Genomic DNA, 25,557 nt, shown 5'->3' on the forward strand with positions numbered 1-25,557 from the left:
CCAATAAGCGCAGGACCCACCAAGATAGAGGAGGAACTTTGTCACACATGGGATACAGACATTATAAGTGAGATTAATGCATGAAGCAACTCATAAGCATTTCATAAAATCCAAACACTAAAACATATTCTTATAAACATAAGATCTATTTTAACAATGCTAACACAGGTGAGCCAGCCTGGTTTCCAGCTATGCACTTGTCAGTGTTCGGTGAGGCCTAGGGGACTTAGCATGAGCTGTCACCTGGTCTGTTAGCATCAGTGGCTTTAAACTACCGCTTCATCCTGCTCCTGGGTAATTTAGATAGCCCTGAGGGCTGGCCTCCAGGCCTCAATGCTGGCCAATGTCTCCACAGCACTATATGCTATGGATCTGGCCCTGACATGTCCTTCCTGCACCCTGTCTAGATACTGGTATGCCTTGGATGCCGGGGCTTAGAAAGACAGCCTTGCAGCTGTCTTCCCCACAGTGTTTGCACCAGGGGAATTCTTCTCCAGCCAGAATGGAGACTTTTAGAGCTCTTTTACTCTGCTTCTACCATTTTACCTGGTGCAAACAGGCTAGAGAGAAGGTAAGAATTTCACTCACTGTCTTTACATATCAAGGGCCTAATTCACTACCGCATTACATCTGTTTTACATCTGTTTAACTCAATTGAAATCCCTCACCTGGGGTTATTAATAACAATATATATTATTGTAGCTGAAAGAATGTTAAAAATTATTTATTTTTCACCGTTTATGCTCTTGGGGCCTAAACCTGTAAATGCTCCAGACATAGATCTTCCACAGATTTTAGTGGGAGTTCCACATATAGAACACTTATTAAAAACAGTGCTTTTTCTTTCTGTGTTTTATTGAGTTTAGATAATGAAAATAGAGTTGACAGTTCTTTCGTGCTAGTGTCACTTCCCATCTCATATGTACACCAATGTGGCAGCCTTTCTATTAAAACACTTCAAGAGAATGCAATAATCCACATAAATAACATTTAGAATTTTTTTTTAAGAATCATGGAAACATTTTTATTGTTTATTTGAAGTCTACATTGACTTGATGGGATCCCTAAAAATAAAATAAAGTACTTACGTTAACACTAATATATGTTCATTCCCCAAATACATCGGTATTGCATAACACAGCATTTCTCAAACTGGGGTCTGTGGACCCCTGGGGGACTGCGAGGGTACTCCAGGGGGTCTGCGGGCCCCGCTGATCAACTCGTCCCCCTCCCTCCCAGTGCCTCCTGCACGCTGGGAATAGCTGTTCCCTGGAGTGCAGGAGGCGCTGGGATGAAGGAGTAGGAGGGGGAACGTGCTCACTTGCAGGAGGGGGCGGAAAGAGTTGGGGAAGAAGAGGGGCGGGGTGGAGCAGAGGCAAGAAGAGCTGGGGTGGGAGTGGGACCTCGGAGGAAGGGATTGAGTGGGGGCGGTGCCTGGGGCTGAGCAGGGGACTTAGGAGTCCACGGCAAAATTTTAACTCAAAATGGGGGTTCTTGGGTTACTAAAGTTTGAGAACCACTGGCATATAGAAAAAATAAGTTATTGCTTTCATCAGGGATTAACAAGAATCGTAACTGATGTGATAATGCCCATTAAGGCCTTGATTCAGCAGAGCATTTAAGCACATCTTAAGTTCCATTGAAATCAGTAGACTTACGAACCTGCTTGAAGGCTTTGGTGTATTGAGGCTACAGTCGTGAAGAGGACAAGGAGATCCTAGCATTCTAGGCCAGGGAACATGCAGTGAAATAGCTGATTTCTCTTCTGGGTTCCTGAGAAATTCTGAGTGACATAAATTAGGAATAAGGACAGAAAAAACATCTGTCTTCTGTTACAGTGAGTGTTAGTTCTGGATCCCTGTCAGCCTGGATCTTGTATTCAGAAGGCCAGCTACTGTCATCTCAGTCCTGAAATGCAGAACTCTGCACTCTGGCTCTGTTTTTTTGTTGGGTTTGTTTTTTATATGCACATACATACACACACACACACACACACACACACACTTGAGTGTGTATACCTGGCTCATTAGCATTATGGAAAGGAGAAACAAGGCAGCTTTCCACCCAAGAATGTTCAAGTTCCTCATAAAACCTGTGCTGGGGCAGTGATGGGTAGAAGTTGTCCCCATAATTCCACTTTAGCCCACAGGTCCTCACACGAGGGATCACTCTCCTTGTTCTCACCCTTTGTTTTGTGGAGGGGTCTACTGGTGTGTCCCCCTTCCTCCTCTTCCCATGGTTGCTTGTTCCCTCAACCCTTGGAACTGTTCTGTTCCAATAACCACTTGACCGCTGTTAATGAGCTCAGGTTATCTTTGTCTCCTGAGACTATTTCCTTATTTTTTTTCCCTCCCACTTCAACTCACTGGGTATTCTCCTTTCTTTACTTTCTCTCTGGCTTGTGTTCTCCTGTCTAGTATTTTCCAACCCTTCAATGTTTAATGGCTCTTTCCCCTTCCCCATGGGTTAAATTCCATCCCTCTGGGGTTTCCAGATACCCCTTTGCTTTTCTAATGGGAAGGAGTTCCAGTCCATGCCTAACATGAAGGGGTGTGGCAACCAATCCACTACCCCAGCCCGCTTCCATTTATACTTCACCTGAACTTCCAGAGGCCCTTGTGCCATAGGGCAGAATTTCTTATCCCCATGTATACATTCAAGCCTCACTCTTGCTCTAGGAAGTATCTGGTGGGGTTTCACCAACTTGTGTCTGATTAGCAAACAGGCTGAGGCAGTGTCTACCAGACCCCTTTGATACCTTATCCCCAGCATTACAGAAGTGGTCATTAACTTCCTTTTTAATCCCTCCCTCAGAGGCCCAGTCCAAACACAGAATTCTGTAAATCTACATTCCATATATGGGCAGTCTCTTTTCATATGTCCCTGCCACCCACACAATTGCTCGAGACCCTGTCTATGTTTTCTTGGGCTCTTCCATCTCCTTTTTGGTGCCCTCTCTGGATGTAGATTCTCTGGCCTTCCTCCTCTGTATCCAGACCCTTAAACTGCCAACCCCCTATGGGAATGTCCACCTCTACAAGTTTAACTGCTGCATCTCGGGTGACAAGTTGATGCTGCCTGATCCATCTCTGGGTATTCTCCAGGAGACTCAAGAATGACAGCATCCATAATATCAGTCACACTTTGGATGTCCAGCCTCTGCTAATGAGTGGCCCACTGTCAGTTTTTGGGCAAATGCCTGGGTCCGTAATCCCCCAGTCCATCTTGCAACTTGAAATTTTTGCCGATACCTTTCAGTCTAAAGGCCACCCAGTCCAGCCTGGTCGCTTTTACCAGTTTGTAGTTCCTTGCCTGCTCATCACGAAAGCTATGTAGGCTGCCTGACCCCGTTAAATAGGGGGCTGGCCATAGGGCCCAGATTTTCTTATCCCATCCTGCCCCCATAGTCGCTCTCTCAGACATGACCAAAAACAAGTCAGGGTCATCTGTAGGGCCCATCTTGCAGAGGCCTACCCCCTGTACCTGACTGCCAATCCCCACCGCAGGACTCACCACACTTTGTAGTAGTTGTTCCTGCACCTGGGTTTGCTCTCCTATAAATTCCAGAAAACTCCCTTTTGTCGGGCTCTACTAGCCTCCCTCTCTTCTACTTCTCCTCCCCATCCATTTCCTGTGCTCTTTTATCCTGGCTCCTTGTAAATTAGCTTATTAGCTACCCAGCCCCAACCCGATCTGGTAATCAGGAACTCCTCTCTGTAATGAGGCCCTCCCCCGGACCCTAACTGGTTAAATAGTGATCAGAGTGCTGGTTCAGGTGCTGATCGCTATCACTCTGTGACAGGGCCAAAGTAATCCCTGACTTCGGTGTAGTTAGGCCAGGGATGAATGTAGCCCTAGCTGTCTGTTCGGTTTATGTTTTTGAAGCAGCATGGACCCATGAAAATCCTGCTATATACATGTATGTATCTTCAAAAAAATAAGATGGAAGATTAATAAAGGGACAAGGACCCCTTGGCTGCCACAAATTAAAGTGCCAGGTTGTGTATGACCTTTGCATGAGTGCAAAGAGTAGGAGGAGGGCTCATGAAGTAACACTCCCAGTACAAGGGTCCCCCCCACTTGTGCTTGAGGGAACACAGGGAATGCTCTTTTGTAGTTCCTGCCAGGCTACAAATCACCCCAAAGAGAGTGGGAAGGCATAGGGAGGAAGCAGGGGTATGGCTTTGTCCTCTACCTCCACACTGGCTCATCCAAAGGCGTGGTGCAGCACTTCTTCTTCTGCATACTAGGGGGCTGGAGGAGTGACACAATGCAGCACAATGTCTTCTGGAACCCCTCGTGGGGTGGTGCAGATCCTCTCTGCCCAGAGGCTAAATAATCTGGGTATAGGACAGAACCTTCTGGCCTTAGCTGTGATTTGAATACACAGACACCAAACTGAAAATGGACATGGACTTGAAGGTCAAGCCATAGGGTTGCTAGGCATCCAGTTTTCAACTGGAATGCCCGGTTGAAAAGGGACCCTGGCAGCTCCGGTCAGCACCGCTGACTAAGCCGCCTAAAGTCCGGTCAGCGGCGCAGTAGAGCTAAGGCAGTCTCCCTGCCTGCCCTGGCTCTGCGCAGCTCCCGGAAGTGGCCAGCATGTCCGGATCCTAGGCACAGGAGTAGCAACAGGGGGCTCCATGCAGTGCCCCCGCTCCGAGTGCCAGGTCCGCAGCTCCCATTGGCCAGGAACTGTGGCCAATGGGAGCTGCAGGGACGGTGTCTGCAGGCACGGGCAGTGCGCAGAGCCCCCTGACCCCTCCGCATAGGAGCCGGACATGCCGACCGCTTCCGGGAGCCCCCTGAGGTAAGCGCTGCCCAGCCGGAGCCGAACCCCAAATCCCCCTCCCGTACCCCAACCTACTGCCCTAGGTGAGAACCCCCTCCTGCATCCTAACTCCCTCCTAGAGCCCTCACCCCCTCCCACACCTCAACTCCTTGCCCCTGCCCTGAGCCCCCTCATGCACCCAAAAGCCCTCCTGGACCCTGCACCCCACACTTCCTCCTGCACCCCAACCCTCTGCCCCAGCCCGTAGCCCCATCCTGCACACAAAAACCCTCCTGGAGCCTGCACCCCACACTCCCTCCTGAACCCCAACTCCTGCCCAAGCCCATAGCTCCCTCCCGCACCCCAAACCCCTCATCCCTGGCCCCACCCCGGAGCCCGCATTCCCAGCCTGAGCCCTCACACCCTCCCACACCCTAACCCCCTACCCCAGCCCAGAGCCGCCTCCCACACCCTGAACCCCTCATTTCTGGCCCCACCCTGGAGCCAGCACCCCTAGCCAGAGCCCTCACCCCCTCCCGCACCCCAATCCCCTGCCCCAGCCCAGTGAAAGTGAGTGAGAGTGGGGGAATGGAGTGAGTGGGGGCAGGGCCTTGGAGAAGGGGTGGGGCCTCGGGGCAGGGGCAGGGCATGGGTGTTCAGTTTTGTGCAGTTAGAAAGTTGGCAACCCTATCAAGGCAGAATCTAGCATCTGAAGCATTCAATTTCCTCCTTTGCTTGTAACAATTTATAAATACATATTTAGCACTTAGCCTTCTGGAACACTTCATTTCTGACTCTCTCCTTCTTCCATACCCATACTGTTGCCATGAAAAGCAACAGAATGTGTAACTGCCAGGAAAACAACTCAAACCTCCCCAAGCCAAGAGCAAATCAGGAACACCCATAAGTCCAGGCTGGGCTGAATGACCATAGTTTAAACACTTGCAAATCAGAATTATTTAAAAACCATTGTTTAATTAAATGTCCTTATGTTGTTAGCAAGAGGTTTCAAAGCTCTGTCACTTTTAAGAAGACATTATTTAAGAACAGCACTTTATATAGGTTCTATAGCCTCCACACTTAATGCAGTTCATAATGATTAAAAGGATCAGAAAATTACTTGGTCCATCTAAATGGAAGTGGCCCACAGGAGAGTGAGAGGGAGTCTGCTGCTAGCGAGGTAACAAGCCTCAAGCATACAATATACCTTCATTAGACAATGAGGTACCTTTAGTAGTTAAATATTATAAATAATTGATTGATTGAAGAGGAAGACTCAGAAGAATCTTCATGAGATGAATTTGTTTATTATCAAAATAAATATTTGGTTGAAGCATAGTGGTTAACTTCTTAGCAGAGTACACAGTCATATGAGCAGAAGAGAACACACCGTTCTGACATTATGCAGAGTACTTTAACTCTGGAGTTAAGTAGAAAGCGAGGTAATTGTTTGTTTGTTTGTTTTTAAGTATTTTCTATGCTTGACCCCAAATATTTTGTATTTTTCATTATTTACTATACTCTTGTTTGCTGTTCTTCTATATAACTTGTTATAAAAACATCATTACTTACACCGTATCTCATAGTTGGAACTTCTCACAATGATACCTACAAAAATTACACATGTAAATGCCTGTTAACACTGTTCTCAATTTTCCAGTTGTAGAAAAAATGGACAACGTTACAGGTGGCATGGAGACATCCCACAGAAGATACACTGAGAAACTCACAGAAGTGGAGAGTGGTCTGAAGAAATTAGGTAATCTCCACATAGCCAAAAGCCAGATAAGGCATCCTATCTGCATGTCTTTGTGTGGTATTATTGTGGGAGTTGATCTGATCTCCACAGGTCTGTCTGAACAGGTGGCCAAGGTACCTGCATATCCATTCCAGCTTAAGTTTTAGTTCCAGATTCAGGACAGCTCTTAATCACATCCTGAATTCCCACTGAAACCACGTTGAAATCAAAGGGACTTCAGGATGTGCTTACAAGCTGTCCTGAATAGGAATGATTTTCTGAATCAGAGCTGTAAAGTGATGCAAACATTGATGGACAAAAGAAGACACTCTTGAGAACGAAAGTCTTCACCCACCCAGTAATCTTTGAGCTGATGTTGTTTAGCAGATAAGTTCCAAATCTGGAGTCCATGCCGAGAGATGTTCAAACAATAACGTATGTTTAACCCTCACCTCAGAGGCAAAAATATAACTTGTAGGAGATGAACTTCATCAGTTATTAGTGCTTAAAGTGTGCTGGGTGGAAACAGGTCACAGACCCGGGAAATAAGACTTCTAAAAAGCAAGCCAGGTTGCTGAAGGGCACAGTTTTAATACTGCCTGGGCGGGGGGAGGGGAAGAGACAGGGAGACGGACCCCTGATTGGCTGCTGGAAGCAGGGAGAGCTCTCCCCAACTCCCTTAGCAATCCAACATCATTCTCCCAGGAGGAGTGGGGGGAGGGGGAAGAGCAGAAAGAGTCAAGCAGCTCAGAGTAGCTCTGTTTCCTCTTCCCCCTTCCCCTTCTGTGAGCAACAGGATGGCTCCTCTGCTTTTCTCCCTGCAACACCCAGCCTGGGAATGGTGAGAGAGGGGACTCTACTGCAGCCCCCTTCAGGCCTGGAAGTGGGGGTGAAGAACCCCAGGAACTACAGGGGATACAGAACTGATGGGGGATGAGGGGAGAGCCGTAGCGGGGCAGAGCTGATGTGGGGACCACAGAGACAGGATCGATTTGAGGCCGAGGGGGCAGAGTTAGTTGCTGAGCAGGGGGACAGGCAGATGGGGGGGGGGCGATGAGACCCCATACACACTTTTTTCAAACCACTCTGAGCACTGTCAGTCATCATGGGAAGTGCAAGTCATGCAGTTATGAATGTAGATCTCCCACGTGATATCACGCTCCCAACTTTGAAGAAAAGAAGAGATAAGTGGTGTAGAAAATATTTTCTTCACTGTACATTTCTAGCCTTCCTCCTCTGCAACACTGAAAAGGAAGCTCCAGATATTCATTAAAAAGATGATATTTACTGCTTGAAATAGGTTGTTAGTTTTATAGGGAAACAAGGTGGGTGAGGTAATATCTTTTAATGGACTAACTTCTCTTGGTGAGAGAGAGAAGCTTTTGAGCAACACAGAGCTCTTCACGTCTGGGAAAGGTACTCAGATTGCACAGCTAAATAAAAGGTTGAACAGATAGAATATGTCTATTTATGCTAAACTAAGGGACCATTCAAAGTGACGTAGCCCTATAGTCATAGGACAAAAATGGGAGATTAGTGGGTTACAGATTGTTGTAATAAGATATAAATCCTGTCTCTTTATTAAAACCATGATTTTTAGTGTCTAGCAAAGTTATGAATTTAAGCTCCCAGGCTCATCTTTTGAAAGTGTTGGGCAGGTTTCCTCTGAGGATGAGGACTGAGGTCCGATATAGAGTAATTGTTTTGTGAAAAGTGTTCATCCACAGTTGATGTGGTGTTTTTTTCTTTTATCATTGTCCTTTGTGAGTTCATTTGAGAGTGTAGTGATTGTCTGGTTTCACCTACGTAGTATTGGAGCATTTAGTGCACTGGATGAGGTACACCACACGTTGCCATAGGCATGTGTAGGACCCCTGGATCTGGAAAGGTTTTATAGATATTTACAGAATATTAAGTGAGGTCCATGCTGCTAGGAAAGCTCTTTAGTTTGCAGTTCAGTAATAAAATAACTCTAATGGCTTCTCAATAAAAGATGTCCATAAACTGTATGTTAATGAAGTCATTCAAAGTCCTGTGTTTGCAGTGGTGAGTTCATAGGAAGGGAATGTTACAGCTAAAAGCACATACAGCCTTCTGTTATTCTGTGATTTAAGTTAATCGTAGTCTGGAACTGTTGTGATCAAATTCATTTCTAAGCATTGTTTGTACTCTGTAGTATGTATTATATGGGCCAGATCTAAGGGGTGATTAGCCCTATCAATTCCCATTTAAGTCAACTCCCATTTAAAAGGTTTTAAAAGTTTAAACATTTAAAAAAACCCGGGGGCAATATCTGTGGGGCATATTAGCAAGGGGGCTCTAGGAGGGGAGTTGCGGGGAGCAGGGTCATGGTGGGGCTGGCACGGGGAAAATGTGAGGGTCAGATGGTTTACTACTCACCACTCTGGCACCTCCTTGTTACTACAGCTGGGGATTAGCTCTCAACCAGACTTATTTTGTTGCTCATCCAGTCTCTCTCCTGCTGGACTCAATTGCTCCCTCTTTCCCAGTGGCTGGTAGGGGAACGCAGGCCAACCCTCTACTCCAGATTCCAGCCCAAGAACTGTATGTCTAGTAACCACAGCCTAAGCCATCCCTGACCCAGTTGCTGTTTGCCTGGGCTCCTTCCTACCTTTCTTCTCTAGGTTTGCCCCTCTCTGGGTAACCATTGGAGCTTCCTGGGCTCCCTGTTGCCATTTCACTCTTTCCAGGCTCTTGCCAAAGTCTGTAGTCTGAGGCAGAATCCCAGGGTTTTCTCTCCCCTTAGATCGCCTCCTCGTCTCTTACTAACACACCTCCTCTACAGGAAGTGACTACAGTATTCCTTCCTGCGACCCCCTTCTTCCTTGCCACTTCCTGGTTTTATACCACCTCAGCCTGCCCCTGCCCAGCTGGGATTCATCAATTAGATCTTATCAGTCCTGACTCCTCCTGGTGCAGCCATCACAGGGTTAACTGGTCCTTTTTACTTACTCAGGCCTTCTGTGGTGTAAACACTCCTTCACAGTGGGATAGGTCATAGGATTGTAGGGGCGTATGGGGGCATAGAAGGATTACCACCTGGCCGGTATTTGACCAGCCTGGCTGGTTTTTTAGCGGATTTGCCAGTTGCCAGAAAAATAATTTTATCTGCTGGGGTGGGTTTTTTTGTTGTGTTTTTTGTTTTGTTGTTGGGGGAGGGGGTTGGTTTGTTTGTTTTTTACGTGGGTCTAAAGATTTCCAATATCATCACAATACACTGGGATTTCTAACGTTAAAAGTTTTTGTGTCCAGCTAAAGATGCTCGAAGTGTTCCCACTTCCACAGTTTAAGTAAGAAAATGATGTTATCAATCTTATCTATGTGTTATCTCTCTAGATACTATAAGAGGCTGTTGAAGGGGGGGAGGAGAAGGGGTTGAGGAGTTTCCTTGTGGTTGGGGCTTGCAGTTGGGCAGGCTTGCCTTGTTGGGGGGTGGATTGCCGGGGGGGGGGGGGGGCTGCATTTCAAAGGTGGTAACCCTAGGGCATAGCTGGAGGCAGGCATGGATAGTGAGCAGCACTGTGAGGAATTTGGGATATGTGCGACAAGCAAGAAGTGGCACTTGAGCTGGAAGGATCCAGGATCCTTGGTCTGTATCCACAGCAGGTCATGGGTGGTGGAGCATAAGGTAGTTATAGCTGCTGCTAGGTAGCAACAGGGTGGTGCCCACTACCTGGCAGCTCTGCAGGCCTGGGATTGAGCCTGCTCTGCCTTACTCCAGAAAGGACCATCAGCTACTTACTTACTTATTTGTACCCCTTCAACTTATTGAACTCTACTTAATCATCCAATTTTTTCTTCAGTACAGTAGCAGTACTAGACTACACCTCTTCACCACTCTCTCTAAAAGTTAATTTTTAAAAGAAAGTAAAACAATCATGTTTAAATGAATATATATAAACAGTAGTGACAATAGAACCATCATTCTATTCCACTGGGCAAGTCAAAGGGTCACAGTCCATTGGCTTCAACAGCAGTTAAGTTCATGTGTCTGGGGGCAGAGTTAGATCCTACAGCATCTGTTTTTAGAAAAGTGACAATAGAATGTTTCACCAAGTGAATGCTTTAATTGCCTGATCACTCTTAGATACAGCATTTACAGTGCAGGAAAGAGTCTTTTTATATTGTGCTTAAAATAAACCAAACAAAGCTAATGCTTTTAAAAATTTCCCTCTTTAATAGATGACCAAACTGGACAAAAAGATATGAGCACTAACAAAGAACTTTCTAGCTTCAGAGCTGACATTCTGGCTCTTCGCCAGCAGCTTCAGGAGATTGCAGAGAAAACCACCAAAAACAAGGATACACTGGAGAAGCTACAAGATTCTGGAAATGTATTAGATGACAGGCAGAGCCAAATGAAAGGTGTCTTGGATAGCAACTCTTTCATGATCATCAGCGTCAATAAAACTCTCCAAGCATACACTGGCTATATCAACAATCTCCAACAAGACACAAGTAATATCCAAACAAATTTGCAAAGCCAAATGCATTCTCATAATGTGGTCATCATGAATCTAAACAACTTAAATCTGACACAAGTTCAGCAAAAAAATCTTATCAGTGTTTTGCAGAGGTCTGTGGATGATACAAGTCAGGCTATCCAAAGAATCAAGAATGACTTTCAAAATCTGCAACAGGTTGTCCTTCAAGCACGAAAGGACACTGATTGGCTTAAGGAGAAAGTGCAAAATTTACAGATGTTAGCAGTCAACAACTCAGCATTGGCCAAAGCTAATAATGATACACTTGAAGACATGAACAGTCAACTTAGCTCATTCAGTGGGCAAATGGAGAACATCACCACAGTTGCACAAGCCAATGAACAAAATCTTAAGGATCTGCAGGAGCATCATAAAGATTATGAGAACAGAACTTCTGCCAAGTTTAACCAGCTAGAAGAGCGCTTCCAGCTCTTTGAGACAGATATAGTCAATATCATTAGCAACATCAGCTATACTGCGCATCATCTGCGGACACTGACTAGCAATCTCAATGAGGTCAGGACAACTTGTACAGACACCTTAAGTAAACACACAGATGACCTGACTTTTATGAACAACACGCTAGCCAATATTCGTTTAGATTCTGCATCTCTCAGGATGCAACAGGATGTGATGAGATCAAGATTAGATATTGAAGTTGCAAATTTATCACTAATTATGGAAGAAATGAAGCTGGTAGATTCCAAACATGGTCAGCTCATCAAGAACTTCACAATACTGCAAGGTAAGATGAATTTCAGTCTATACCTCAAGTTGTACCTCATAGCAACATATGGGTTTTACTTGCTTTAAATAAAACCAAAATACTTCAACTTTTTTTTTATTATGGGTTAAATTATCTCCTCCTGAACAAAGCCTGAATAGCTGAGCTTGGCAGAGACGTAGTTTGTGAGGGAATGGGGAGAAAGAACACTCCCCATGTTGTCCAAGGAGCAGCAGCAAAGCAACTGTGTGACTGCTATAAGATTGTGGTAGTTCTCAGAGCTCCTGCTGCCCTGTTCTGCAAGGTGAAGGTCCAGAGGATTTGCACAATGCGAAGCTTCCATTCCTGCACTTCCCACACACCACACCAGGCCTGGCCTGGCCTGCCCAGCCCTTCCTGTTGGCCCTGTGACCAGGGCTTTGGCTGCTGCATAACCCCTCTAATGTGCCTGACAGCACCTCTGGTAAAATCTAGCCCTAAGAAAGGAAACATTGACCAGGAGAACACAGGTGTTATCACCTACTCTCTTTGGAATTTGCTGTCCGGGACTTTGGCTTCTCCCTGCATCGTTGCCAGAGAAAGGGATCCTTAGTTTAACCTTTAATAATAAAAAAAATTAGTCTTTAATTTTATGAAAGTCCTTTTTCCAATTTATGCTGGGACAGAGACCTTATCTGTTCCATTAGCTAATCCTAAACCTGGGAGATGTAAGTTTGGTTTAAATTTTTCCACCCAATATTCCCTTCCCTCCTTTACCGGCCTGAAATTGGAATGTTGTGAAAGAAAGTTCTAGGTTGGTTAAATTTTATTCTGACTGTTGGGTCTGCTTTTGAACTATCGTCTAAAGCAGTGGTTTTCAACCTCTTTACCACTGTGGGCCACATATACAGCTCTCTCTGTGTTATATGAGCCACATTGACACAATATATATACTACCTGTATGGTCCTGAGGATGTCACATGGGCTGCAGCTGTGTGCTGATTGGGACGTGGGTTGAGAAACACTGGTCTAAAGTAAGCCATAATAGTTGTGGAGAGGGTGGAAACCTCAAGAAACCAATCCCTGCTAAGGAGGAAATAGCTGAACAATACAAAACTGGATCATTCCCAGAGAGGTCGCCCTTAGTGAAAAAGTAAAACTATTTTGTTTTAAGCCAGCTGGGAGCAGGCTGGGAAACCTCCGGTTTCTTTTCATCAAAGGATACTTTATTTTCTTCAGAAGTAAATATACACACAAAGTTGTTGAGCTTTTTTTTTTCTTCTTTTTTTTGTCTTCCAAGCCAAGTATTCTTCTAAATGAAGTAAATACTCCATATTGCTGATCTGATTTGAACCAGGTCTTGAACCCTGATCACTAGGGCTGCCAACCCTCCAGGATTGTCCTGGAGTTTCCAGGAATTAAATATTAATCTTTATGTGATAAAACCTCCAGGAATACATCCAGCCAAAATTGGCAACTCTACTGGTCACAGAAATAAAACCTTCCCTCAGAATAGATACAAGCATGATCCATGATGCGAGTCCAGAGCACCTTTCTTACCTGGTCTCATTTCATACAGAAGTAGCTGCCTCCATTTTCAGAGACATGTTAGGAGCTTATCCTTGATGGAGATTAAATGGGATAGATTTTGGAAAAAAAAGAATTTAAAATTTACTGAGATGTGCTTATCCATGAACAGTATCCAAACCTGCTTTAATGATCAAATATGGAAGACCACTCCTTCTCACCGTCTTCTCATCTCCTGCTGTGACTGGTGTGCTGTCCTGCTATGAATATCCAATAGGCAGGTAGCATACTGTAGTCTTTCCATTAACCCTCCAGTTGGCTAATTTCTCACTACCCATCCGTCCCATGATTCTCAAATAGTCCATAGCTCCTTCATTTCTCCCTTTCATCATTCAGCTGGTCTGTGGTTCACTCCCAGTCTGCTTCTTGCTTCACAATAAACGTGTGGTGCAATAACTCTCAAGCCTCCCTGATGTTGTGGGGGCATTCTGCTTTTGGGCTTTCTCTTTTTTTGACCTTGTTCCACTATCCCAACATGTCACTGCTAAATCCCATGCAGGTTCCACACCAAGACAGCGCCACTCTCACTGACTACATCTTGCTGTTAGAGTGAAAGGAGAGGTGTGGTTGGAAACAACAGGGAGAATAGAAGAAAGGGAGAAAGAACATAATAAAGGGGGAGTAGAAGAAGAAAGAGAACAGAAGGAAGAGTGAAAGGATAAGATGGGAAAGAAGATTGAATTAGGGGGAAATCATGGTGCAGTAAGCCTCATATTTCAGGGGCCTGTGATCCACAATGGCTGCTGCTTTGGCTGCTATTAAAAATGGAGAGAGATCTTCACCTTTAAGCCCTGCACAGTTCTGCCCCCCCCCCATGTTCCATATCTCATTTCCTTACTCCAGCCCCCCACACCCACATACAGACTGCTAATCTCCTCCAAACTGCCCTCCTAAACATCTGTTTTGCCACCCCCTTACACTATTGTCTTTACCCCTTCTTTCATGCTGTTCCTTCCAATTAAAAAACCTTTATTCTTGTGTCCCAAACTATCGCTCTTTCTTTTCATTCAAATCCCTTCTTAAGGCTGCCATGAAGCCCCTCAGTGTCAATCCACCAAAGACAAAAAACACATAACACAACTTTTAGAAAACAAATGATAACCGTATCTCTTTGAGATCTGAGGCTCATCTGATCATCTGGGGTACTATGTGTCTTTTTAATGTAAATTAAAAGTCCTGTCTGGCATGTTTTCTTCTGTGTCCTCTACAGCATCAAGTGTCTTGAGGAGGTTCAATAAGAAATAATATATAACTAATGATTGTGAAGAGATTCACCTCCTTTTTCTAAACCAACTGTATTTTTACATTGGCTACTTGAGTAGCTTGGGCTCTATTACTACTTGTAGTGTATTGAATGTCCAACGTTTTTAATCTCAGGTCTATTGAACACTCTTCCTGTTTTTTGTTTCCCTCCTCTGCATGTTTAAATTGTTTCAGGCCCTCCAGGTCCAAGGGGACCTAAAGGTGAGAGGGGACCCCAAGGGCCTTTTGGTCTCACTGGCCTAAAAGGGCAAAAAGGAGAAAAAGGTGAGCCGGGGCCACCAGGACCTGCCGGTGAAAAGGGCCCAGTTGGGCCAATCGGGCCACCAGGAGAAAAAGGTGGGAAAGGTTCAAGAGGATCACCTGGCTCCAAAGGTCAGAGAGGTTCTACTGGCAAGACTGGACTGCCAGGACCTAATGGAGACCCTGGACCACCAGGACCACCTGGCAAAGATGGTCCTCCAGGTCCACCAGGTCCACCTGGATTTCAAGGATTGCAAGGAACTGTTGGAGAGCCTGGGGTACCTGGACCTCGAGGATTGCCTGGTCTGCCTGGCATACCAGGGATGCCTGGGCCACCTGGGCCACCTGGGCCACCAGGTCCAGGGATGCCTATGGCCCTGAAAAGTGAGCCAACATCAATACCTGAGGCTAATGGTAAGCTATCTACTCACCCACCTACTTTTCTACTTACATGCCCATCTGCCCAAGTAGCCATTTTTAGTGCACCTGCCACCATGATAGTGGGCTAATGTTAATCTCTTATCTTTTGCTTAGACACACTAGTTCTCAAAGATTCTTAGTGTGGAACTCCAGCTTACCTAGCAAAGCTGTGTCTGCCTGACTTCTTTCAGCTGCTATGGAGTTTGATTAAAATGCCTCATCTCTAAAGAGATGGCAGCAATGCAATGAGTAATGAGCAGTTCTCTGGACATGCAGGTTAAGTTATATTCTGCATTCTGGTGCAGATTTCTGATATGTGCATATTCATTGACTCAGCACCTAAGTATTTCAGATGCCCCCATGCTGTAGGACAGTTTGAAATCCCCAGTTTAACAGCAGGGTTTCATGTCACAGGTTGCTCTGCTCGCTGGAAGAACTTTACAGAAAAATGCTACTACTTTTCATCTGAAAGAGAAATTTTTGAAGATGCAAAAGTTTTCTGTGACAAGAAGTCCTCACATCTGGTTATCATAAACAACAAAGAGGAGCAGGTAAAAAACATCACCTGCTGTTCTGAAAGCTATAAGGTTTGAAGGTATTTTGAGTCTGGAAACTACTCCGCAATAGGGAAGCTGAGAACATCATGGATTCATATGGTGAAATGAAAACACCAAGTTACCCCATTCAGAACGCTGTACTCCCATGTCTGCTCAGCACTTATTGTGAAAAGGAGCAACATAGGAGGTAATGGGCCTGATCCTGAAATTGCTGAACATCTGCCACTTCCAGTAAATTCAATGGGAGTTGTGGGTGCTCAGCCCCTTTCAGAATCAGGCCCATTGTTAGAGGCCTCTTATCTGAAACACATTTTTTCCGTGTTGCAAATAGTTATTTTTAAATTCAATCTTTAAGATAGACAACTTAAGTCTTTATTATGATCTTAAATAAAGTCTATTAAGTCTTCTATAGGCAGAGCAGTGATAATGAATAAAAACCATACCTTGCATTTTATGTGGTATAATTGTTTGGTAGCCAGACATACTTCTGCCATGCAGGAGTGGTGCAATAACTGCTTATTCTTTTTCTTAATTAAAAAAATACTATTGGTGGTGGCCTTCCAACCGCCCAGTTTTCACGGGGAGTTCTTACTCACAGACAAATAGTGCCATTGAGTCTAGTGCCTTTTTGTTTTTACTTACAGACAAACAGTGCTTTTTTGTCAGTCAAGTTTGAAGAATCAGGCCCTAAAACACATCTAGAGCTGCATAAACCTTCCATAATCATTTGTACATTAGCAATGGTGATCCCTCATAAAGCAGGAGTACTACAGATTAGTTCTGGAGTGAACCATAAGTACCATCTCAGATGTTGTTACAAATTAAGGTCTATCTTTGCGGGAGGGAAGGAAGGAAGGAAGGAAGTTCCAGCCAGTAAGGAACCCTTTCAGGAGAGAGCATTCTTCGGTGACAAGAGGGAGAAATAATTACCAAAGTACCCTTAGATTACTGCACTCACTACCAGAAGTGCGAGCAGTATACACAGGAGTAAGAACAAAGGAGGGTAAGACCCAAAATTAGAAGGAAGAGGTAACCAACAAGGAAGCATGGTGGTTGAGCATTGGGAATGGGAAGGAGAAGAACACTGTTCTTATTCTATCTTCTAAAAGCAAAATCTACACAAAGCAAGTAATTGTGTGCTCTGAGAAACAGAAAAATGCAATCACAGATTTCTTTCACTCGCAGCAATGGATAAAAAGACAGATTGCTGGGAAAGGCAACTTCTGGATTGGGCTCACAGATTCAGAGCAAGAGAATGCGTGGAGATGGCTGGATGGAACCTTACCAGAGTACACGTATGTGTTGAAAAGAACCATGTTGTTTATTTTCTGCAGAGTGCTACTGTTCTTGCCGCCACTTTACTAGAGATCTGCAGTATCTAGAGATGAGTTACTGGATGCCAGTGAAGCAATACTTTATCTGGAAGTGTTACTGAATATTGTTTTTCTTATCCCCTTCCTTTCTCCATGCACAAGGCTTTTTCTCCTTGCCAGAAGGAAAATGGAAAATTGAATATTGAATGAAAGAATCATACAACCGTGCAGCATGATACTGCTTGCCAGTGTTTTTACGAAGTGGGGGTGGAAAGCCCAGGCAGCTTTTTGGTCTTGGTTTAAATTTTCCTCATTTGCATTACAACTGGCCATAAATAGAGAGCTCATTCGTACTAAAAAAATGAAAGGACTAACTATTAGATAAAACCCAAACGCAAGGTATTAAACAGAAGGAGAAGGTATAAAGCAAGGATGTCCAAACTTTGGCAAGCTGAGGGCTGCATTGGCAGGTAGCCACGAATCCAAGGGATGCACCAAATTGGTATTAAATGGAGCAGGTTACAGCCACCCTAATTTTAATACAGTAGAGTGGACCACAGAGACTATAAATCTCAGCATGCAGCGCACCAGAAAAACAGGCTAAATCCATTGTATTTGTTATAAATGATTTGCAGGGGTCTAATTTGTGGCCACTTTCATGAGGAACATGGAAAAAAGATTTGGTTTTGATGAATCCTACCATTATACCTCATAAGAACATAAGAACGGCCGTACCGGGTCAGACCAAAGGTCCATCTAGCCCAGTATCCTGTCTACCGACAGTGGCCAATGCCAGGTGCCCCAGAAGGAGTAGACCTAACAGGCAATGATCAAGTGATCTCTCTCCTGCCATCCATCTCCATCCTCTGACAAACAGAGGCTAGGGACACCATTCCTTACACCTCTCTCAACTTCAGCTGGCTACAGCAAACCTATGGCCGGTGTCACTGAAGATTTCTCTTGTGCTGTGCTTTTAAGGTGTCCTCTAGTGACCTCAGAACTGTCTGTCACTGAAAGTGATTCATTATTTCTGGAAGTCTGTGTTTCTTCCCAGACGCTTGGTCAGACCCTCTGTATCATGCAGGCATGTTATTTAGCTGCTTATGGCACCATTTCAGCCAGCAACCACAAGCTTCTGTTCAACAACCTGTATTTTTAAGAAAACCGAGCTTTTGTTTTGAGACTGGAAGCACATCTCATTTATTAAATGAAAACAGAATCGAGAGTTTTGCTCCACCAAGCAAGGGCACTAAGTACTGAGTCAAGTTTCACTGGCCTCCAAATTAAGCCAACTTTTAAAAATTCCTTATGAGTCTGAAAATTAATTTTCCATCCAAACTGAGGTCTGAAAGATAGACAAATCCCTGCTTTGCAGCTGGAGAGGCCCATCATGATCAAGACAGGATCTCAGTTTCTTTGCAATTACAGGTGCATATTTTGCCACCTTTCTCCTCTATGTCCCTTTTGTGTTCTTTTTAGCAGGCAAGGTACTGAAATACACAAGAATCCCTTAGGCAGAATCTTGGATGTTTCAGTACCATCTGCTGGTAAGAATGAAGTAGACAGACACAGTGGAGGAATGGTGCCATGTGCATATGGCATGTACTCTCATCACACTTGCATGTACATCCGCAAACCAAAATAGAGCTCATTGGTCTAATTTTAAGCTTTAAGCCTTGACAGACAAAGGCGGAGTAGATTCCCGTCTCTGTTTTCCATTTTCAGCAAGAGTCATGTAATGTTTGTTGAAGAGTGTATTTCCAGTTCAGAGCAGATCTCATGATACTTTTTGCTAATCTCTTTTGTTGTGCATGGAAAACTATCATGTGATGCCATTTAACATCTACTTCTTATTTTGTTGAAAGAAACTGGAAAAGTGGGCAGCCTGATAACTGGAGTACTGGGCAAGGGCCAGGGGAAGATTGTGCTGGATTAATCTCTGCTGGGCTCTGGAATGACTTTCATTGTGAAGATGTTAACAGTTTTATTTGTGAAAAAGACATGGACAAAGGTAAGCTAAGGATTCAATTAAAAGAGTTCCATCATAGCCACAAAGAGCCATGATTTAGTCCTGGGGGAATTCTGCGCCATTGCGCATGCGCAGAATTCATGTCTCCCACAGATGTCTTTGCTTCGTCGCAAAAAAATGACTTTCTGATGGGGAAGCACAGGGAAGCCACAAGAGCAGTCATGTGACCCTCCCCAGCAGTATATTTTGGGTGCCAAAGGTGTGTATGGACAGATGCTGTGGAGCTGCTTTACAGGGAGGATAGGCTTCTCACAAATGAAAACTCTATCACCTGTAACCGCTCTACACAGATCTAGCCCCAACAAGCATGAGGAGTCCCTGCTGCTGGGAAGTGTTTGGCAACTGCTGGGCCTCTCTCCTTAACTCCCACCCACCCACTCTGACTGCTGGAGGGGAGTGTGGGCCCTGTCCAAGTTCTCTAGCTGACAGCTCTGTGTCACATAATGGCAGCTGGGCAGGGTGGAATCACAGACTGCCTGTTTTACTGAGCAGACACATAGGTACTACAGAGTCTCTTTCTAGATCTAGGGATGCACTCACAATAGGATTCTGTTGTGCCACAGAGCTGCTTAGGGCTCTGCTCCATGATCATTGCTAGAGCTCAGATCTGGCCCATAATATTTTTGTTCTGATGATTACCTTGTTTAAAGAAACTATTTTACGGTGTGCCAGAAACATTAATTGTTTAAAAGCTTTTTTCAGAATTTGTGTGTGTCATGAATGCCTGACTGCTATGATTGCCAATACATAGGTAGAATTTCATAGGATGTGGTAGAAACTCCCAGCTGGATTCAAACTTTCAGATACTGGCTCTTAGGCAGCGTCCACAAAAAACATATGTACACCCTTCAGGTGCATAATCCACATCTGTTTGTGCAGATTGAGGAATTGCTTGTGCATAGAATTCTCTTTTCTTCCTAGATAAATATGTATTATGTTAGCAGAACTTTAGGTTTTGAAAATATTAGTTGTTGGAGGTGTACAATATCTGAATATGGGTCATATTTTAAAAAGTTCTGTTTCTTGAAAACTTAGACTCATATGATAGAATTTTCCAAGATTCTTTGAATTCAATAAACCTCCTTGCTGATAATTTGTTTTACCTTTACAAGCCTTTCACCTGTGTTCCTTCTTTCTTTCTCTCACTGTAGCCTAGGCACCTGGATTGTAATAGGCTGTGAATTTACAGACACAAATACAAATTACTAAAAAATCCTATGGGACTTCATCATCTCCTAACAAAATTGAAAAGGAAGCACTGAAAACTGGTTTAATGCAAAAAAAAAAAAAAAGAATTCAGCCACAACTCGTCTTTGCCATCTTGTGATTATTCAAGGATTCTGGACCCACAGCACAATGCATTTATTGGAAATGCAATTGGACTGAATCAGTGACATATTTTTGTCAACCAGTGACCATACAAGTGTACAAGTTTTGTCTTGAAAAACATGAAATATAGCAGTCTGAGTAAGACTCTTGGTCATTGAGCTATAGGAAATACGTATAAAGCTACAGTGTAAACAGAACATTTCATTTGCTAAAATCCCAAATATAGGAAAATTATACAGATACACACATATAGAATATAGATTTTATATAAATATATATATAGTCAAGTTCTTATCGATAATATGGAATATACTTTTAAGAGCTTTTAAAACTTTGTATTTTTGTACAAAATATTTGCTTTTTACATTTGTTCTTTTTTTATTGTCTTTTTTTTTTTTTAACAAATATAGTACACAGGGGCCAAAGAAAACAGTAAGGGTACTAATAATAATTCAGGCTGGTGTCAGACTTAGCTCTGCTCAGCTATAGAAAAATATTTTCCAGTTTAAAAAAAATGTTTTTTCCCAGATGAACCACTCTGGTTAAATAACTTGGAAGCTGATTTTAGATAGTATTTTTATGCAAGTCGACTCTGAGTGAGTAACAGCTAAATAGATCAGGGACTAGATATTCATGATAGCCATAATCACAGTGAACCATCAATGCACTGCTGTACTATAGGGGTCATGTTAACACAAGACACTGTGATGTCTGCCTTACTTCCCTCCCTCCCTCCCTCCCTCCCTGTCTACAGAAAAATATCACAGAATTAAGTCACTAGCTTTTTTTAATGTTTTAATTATTTCTCTATTAAAAAGCAGTTTTTAGGAGCTCTGCCATAACAGGTGCTGCTTACTACTGAAAGTCAAACTAAGAAGACATTAAAAGACATTTATAAAACAGAAACAAAAAATTTGAGCATACTGAAATGTGGTGGGGGGTTTTAGGCTGGATTTCAAAATGTGGTAATAAAACATGATGTATTCTAAAAGGTCAAGTCAACCTGCATTTCTCTAAAATGTTTTAATGTAAATTAATCTTGTGACTTCCTTGGCCCAATCCTCCCCTGCCAAAAAAACTAGTAAAATTAAGTATGCTACCACCAGAATTTAGTATGGTTAATGGATGATATCACTGTCCAACCCTCTTCCTTCATATCCCTAAAGAGCTGTTGCCTAGACAACAGCAACACTGCCTATCTTAAAAAATAAAAAAAAATAAACAGTTAAAGTTTATTAGCAGAATCCATGTGATTTGGGTTCTATTTTGTGTATTCTCTGTGAGGCCACATGCTACACCATCATGTATGTCCTTTTGGACCCTTTTGGAAGAGAGTTGTTTTTTTACTGCCTCGTGAACTCCAGTTTACCTTGGCTGAGTATGGATAAGCCTGTTGAAATACTCCAGCTCTGCTGGAAGGAGACAAGATTTTGTACTTCATATTTTCAGGCATTGCTTGTAAGTGTAACCAATTAAAGTTCTTTGCCTTACTGGCTCTAGAGCTCCCAGGGCCTAAATTCCATATTCTCTCAAAAGTTCATCCTCCTCTTTCTTAATGTCAATTATAATTTATTCCCAGAAACTACCTGGAAAGTGAAATGCAGAAATCCATAGAGAACATAATGGGTATGAAAAATGAACATAACAGCACAATCCGCACACACAGTTAATAATGAAAAGCTATTTCAGAGGCAATGCTTTTCCGATAACAAGTTAGATTACCGGAGGAATTTTCTTTTTGTCATGTATTGAATAACAATCAGATGATCTATGAATATTATACGGTACCTATATATACAAAAATGTATAAATATATAGTAGTGCTATGTTTAAATATATATTTATACAATAGCTATGGCGATAACATTAGCACAGTATCTTTTTCATATCTCCATCATACTGGCTGGTACAGGTAGGCTTCATTCTGACCTCACATCAGTATAACTCTACTGATTTAAGTGGAGTTGCTCCTGATTTCCACTGGTGTGACTGAGACACAAATTGGGCTCATAGCTATACAAGTCCAAGGCAGAGCTGTGAATAGAACCCAAATCTCTTAGCACAGGACTGGGAGGCTTTACCGCAAGACCATCTTTCATCTCCAGTGGTAGTGGACATATGGCATTCTTTTTGAAAAGATGGATTTTTCCCCATGGCACGTGTGTTACAGTGCTCTTCAAATGAAAATACATTTCAGTAAGTGATCCTCCCATGGCCAATTTTCTTCCATTCAGGGAGGTTTCCCATTCACAGACTACCAGCAGCTTAGAATAGAGAGTTGAGCCAGTTTAAGGCTGTAAAATGTTGTTGAATAATAACTATTGTATGAAGAATTTAGATGGAGATTACATTCAGTGGTGTTCCTCATTACCCACTCCTGAGTCAGAAACACAATAGGCCTGATTCTCAGTTACCCAGGGCCACATCCTCAAACATATTTAGCACCTAACTTGCATTGATTTCAAAGGGAATTAAGTACCTAAATGCCTTTGAGGATCTAGGTCTCTGTGCCTATGCTTGGAGCAGAGATGGATTCAGTGGGTGACTTTAAGTAGATGCCCTCTGCATGCACAACTTAGACAACCATCTTTGAAAACTTGACCTGCAGAGTGCAGGCGAGCTAAGACAAATTCATCAAGCAAATGCCCTTTTGTCCGTCTTAGCCAGCATTCATATAAGAGAGAAAGGGAAATGTGAAGTGGAAAAAGAAGACTGAAATCTCAAAAGGAGTGCGGAAGTCGCCAGTACAGGTCAGAAAACTGTCGTGATAGGGAGGGCAATTGGCAAGGGTGCAGACTGGATGCCATGAGAGGCCAAGAGCTTGCCATGGAAGTCAGAGTTGCCATGTGGGGTCTGGTAAATTTCATGTAAATCTATCTTCTGTATGGCTTGAATGACAGCACAAGTTGTGCAGAAAGTTACTTTTGCGTGAGAAAATTATTTTGTCCACTTGTAGCCATGTCTGGGTAAGCTACATCCAGCTAAAATGGAACTGGCTATATTCTCTTGAGATACTGAATGTATATTTCCATTTTTTTTTAGTTTAACATAAAAACTAAATGTTATTTCACTGATAGTATAACTATCCTTAATAATTAAGTGACTGGCATTGTAGAGGTTATGGGGGGAAACGTTGTGCCTTACAGCATCATCAAATGTAAGATCTTTTAAAAACTCTCTTTTGCTCATATCACTGATTTGTTATGAATCGTTTTCAGCTGATTAGAACTTTTCACATCCCTTCAATTGTCCATAAATATCATTTGAAATTGTTCCAATGAAAGAAGCACTAAGTGAGTGACACTAAAGTAAGTATTGCACATTCTGTGCATACATATATAGCAAAGTTGGCGGTTGTGTATATGGGTACATACAAATTGTCAAAAAGATTGCATATGTATTAAAAGCCAACTTAAATGAAAGAATAGTTCTTCCAAATAAAAATTCTCCTCTCACACCACAGTACAGTTACTCCTGATTTACACTGCTGTAAGGTAGATCATAATCAGGCATATGGTATCTCTAAATACAATTATCTATTTTATCTAGTGACTTGAATTTTTAATTCTCTGTTCCTGCAGTATCTAGCTGCTAGAAATGTGTCATTTAAAAGGTTAAGAGAAAAAACATACAGCTCATCTTCATAAAGCCTTACAAGGGAACTCAGAACTGGGAAAAGGGATCCAGGATAAAATATCTGCTGGCTTTAATGGTGCAGGCCCAGAACCCAAGTAAGCTATAGTTCAGTCTAGTTTCACTCTACTGTTTAAACAGATATGCCTGTTCCAACCTCGCTATTTTCCTAGATATCAAATGGCTCAGCTGTTCTAATTTTTCTTTTCAGTAGATACCTCTTTTGGTTTTAACAACTGGTAAGAATTAGTCTTTGATTTTATTAATGGAAACATGATAAGCTGACTGGAGCATGGTGCCAAGCAAAGGAATCTGTTTACCTAGAATGGAGGCAAAGCCATCTGGGAGATCCAGTTTGTTAACAATATATGATTAAACAAAAATGTTCAGCCCTATTAAAGCACCTTAGTTGAAAATCACAAAGGTCTCAGCCAGAGTCAGCATGTAAAATACAAAAGAAATGGAATTTCTCCATCTTTAGTCCATACATTTCCTTCTCCTTTTCTTTCTCCTCTTTGTTTATATTCCCACTTGGAGGAGAAGTTGTTACTATTCCCCCATTAACGTCAGAATATGGATTTGGAAACTGATCTTCCCCCCTTTCTGATTTCCTGGCTGAGCCTTTTGGCGATGGTAATACTGATATCAGTTACTCGGTCTAGTACTTGACACTTTCAAAGTAATGTGCATACATTAATTAAAAGAAAGTCACAGCCAGCTGACAGTAAAGGCCCAGCTGGAACATTATTACCAGAAGAATATGTAAAGAGGATTGGAATTGACTATGTCTTGGGCTAACTTTCTAGAGACCAGCTCCTCATTTACTGTGTCTCATTGTGTAAGGTTGCTCTGCGGCAGACATAGGGACTTCCTAGGAACTACCAGTCCACCTATGTATTCATTGCCTCACTTAAGTTCCCCCTCACTTGTTTGATGGCATCTAAAATAAAGAAACCCTGTTTTGGAAAAAATAAATTCTAATTTGTTTTCTTTTTCTAGGAACCAATATTTTTCTGTCTCAGTGATGAAGATAAAAGTGTTGTTTGTTTCAAAATAAACTATGGTTAATGCTCCAAAATTTGTGTGAGAATTTTCTTTATTCTAATACCAATAAAAGCCACAGTACTAGTCAAGTAATATGAATATAGGACTGGAAGGAACTGCCAGGGCGGGTGCTACCATTAAGGCAAACTAGGCGGTTGCCTAGGGCGCCAAGATTTGGGGGCACCAAAAAGCGGTGCCCCCAATTTTTTTTTTTACAGCGTTCCTGGGCTGGGCTGCCGGCGGCGCGCCGACACGTGCAGCTCAGACTCCCTCTCCCAGCACAGCGGCCACTCCACTTCTCCCGCCTCCCAGGTTTGCGGCGCCAATCAGCTGTTTGGCGCCACAAGCCTGGGAGGGGAGGAGAATTAGAGCGGGGGAGGCGTGCTCGGGGAGGAGGCGGAGCAAAGGTGAGCTGGGGTGGGGAG

At 43.2% G+C, this 25,557-nt stretch overlaps 1 protein-coding gene across 1 annotated transcript; it reads left to right on the forward strand.

Annotated features, from left to right (window-relative positions):
* Positions 1-6,400: 6,400 nt before the first annotated feature.
* Positions 6,401-25,166, forward strand: COLEC12 (collectin subfamily member 12). The gene is made up of 7 exons (XM_026659435.2): positions 6,401-6,530; positions 10,713-11,759; positions 14,742-15,221; positions 15,642-15,778; positions 16,970-17,079; positions 18,963-19,108; positions 20,278-25,166. The coding sequence occupies exons 1-7, from the start codon at positions 6,401-6,403 to the stop codon at positions 20,280-20,282; spliced, it is 2,055 nt and encodes a 684-aa protein (XP_026515220.1). The 3' UTR covers positions 20,283-25,166.
* The last annotated feature ends 391 nt before the right edge of the window (positions 25,167-25,557 follow it).

Source organism: Terrapene carolina, unplaced genomic scaffold (assembly GCF_002925995.2).
Source record: "Terrapene carolina triunguis isolate 2854851 unplaced genomic scaffold, T_m_triunguis-2.0 Scaffold58, whole genome shotgun sequence".
In the NCBI taxonomy this organism is placed as follows: Eukaryota; Metazoa; Chordata; order Testudines; family Emydidae; genus Terrapene; species Terrapene triunguis.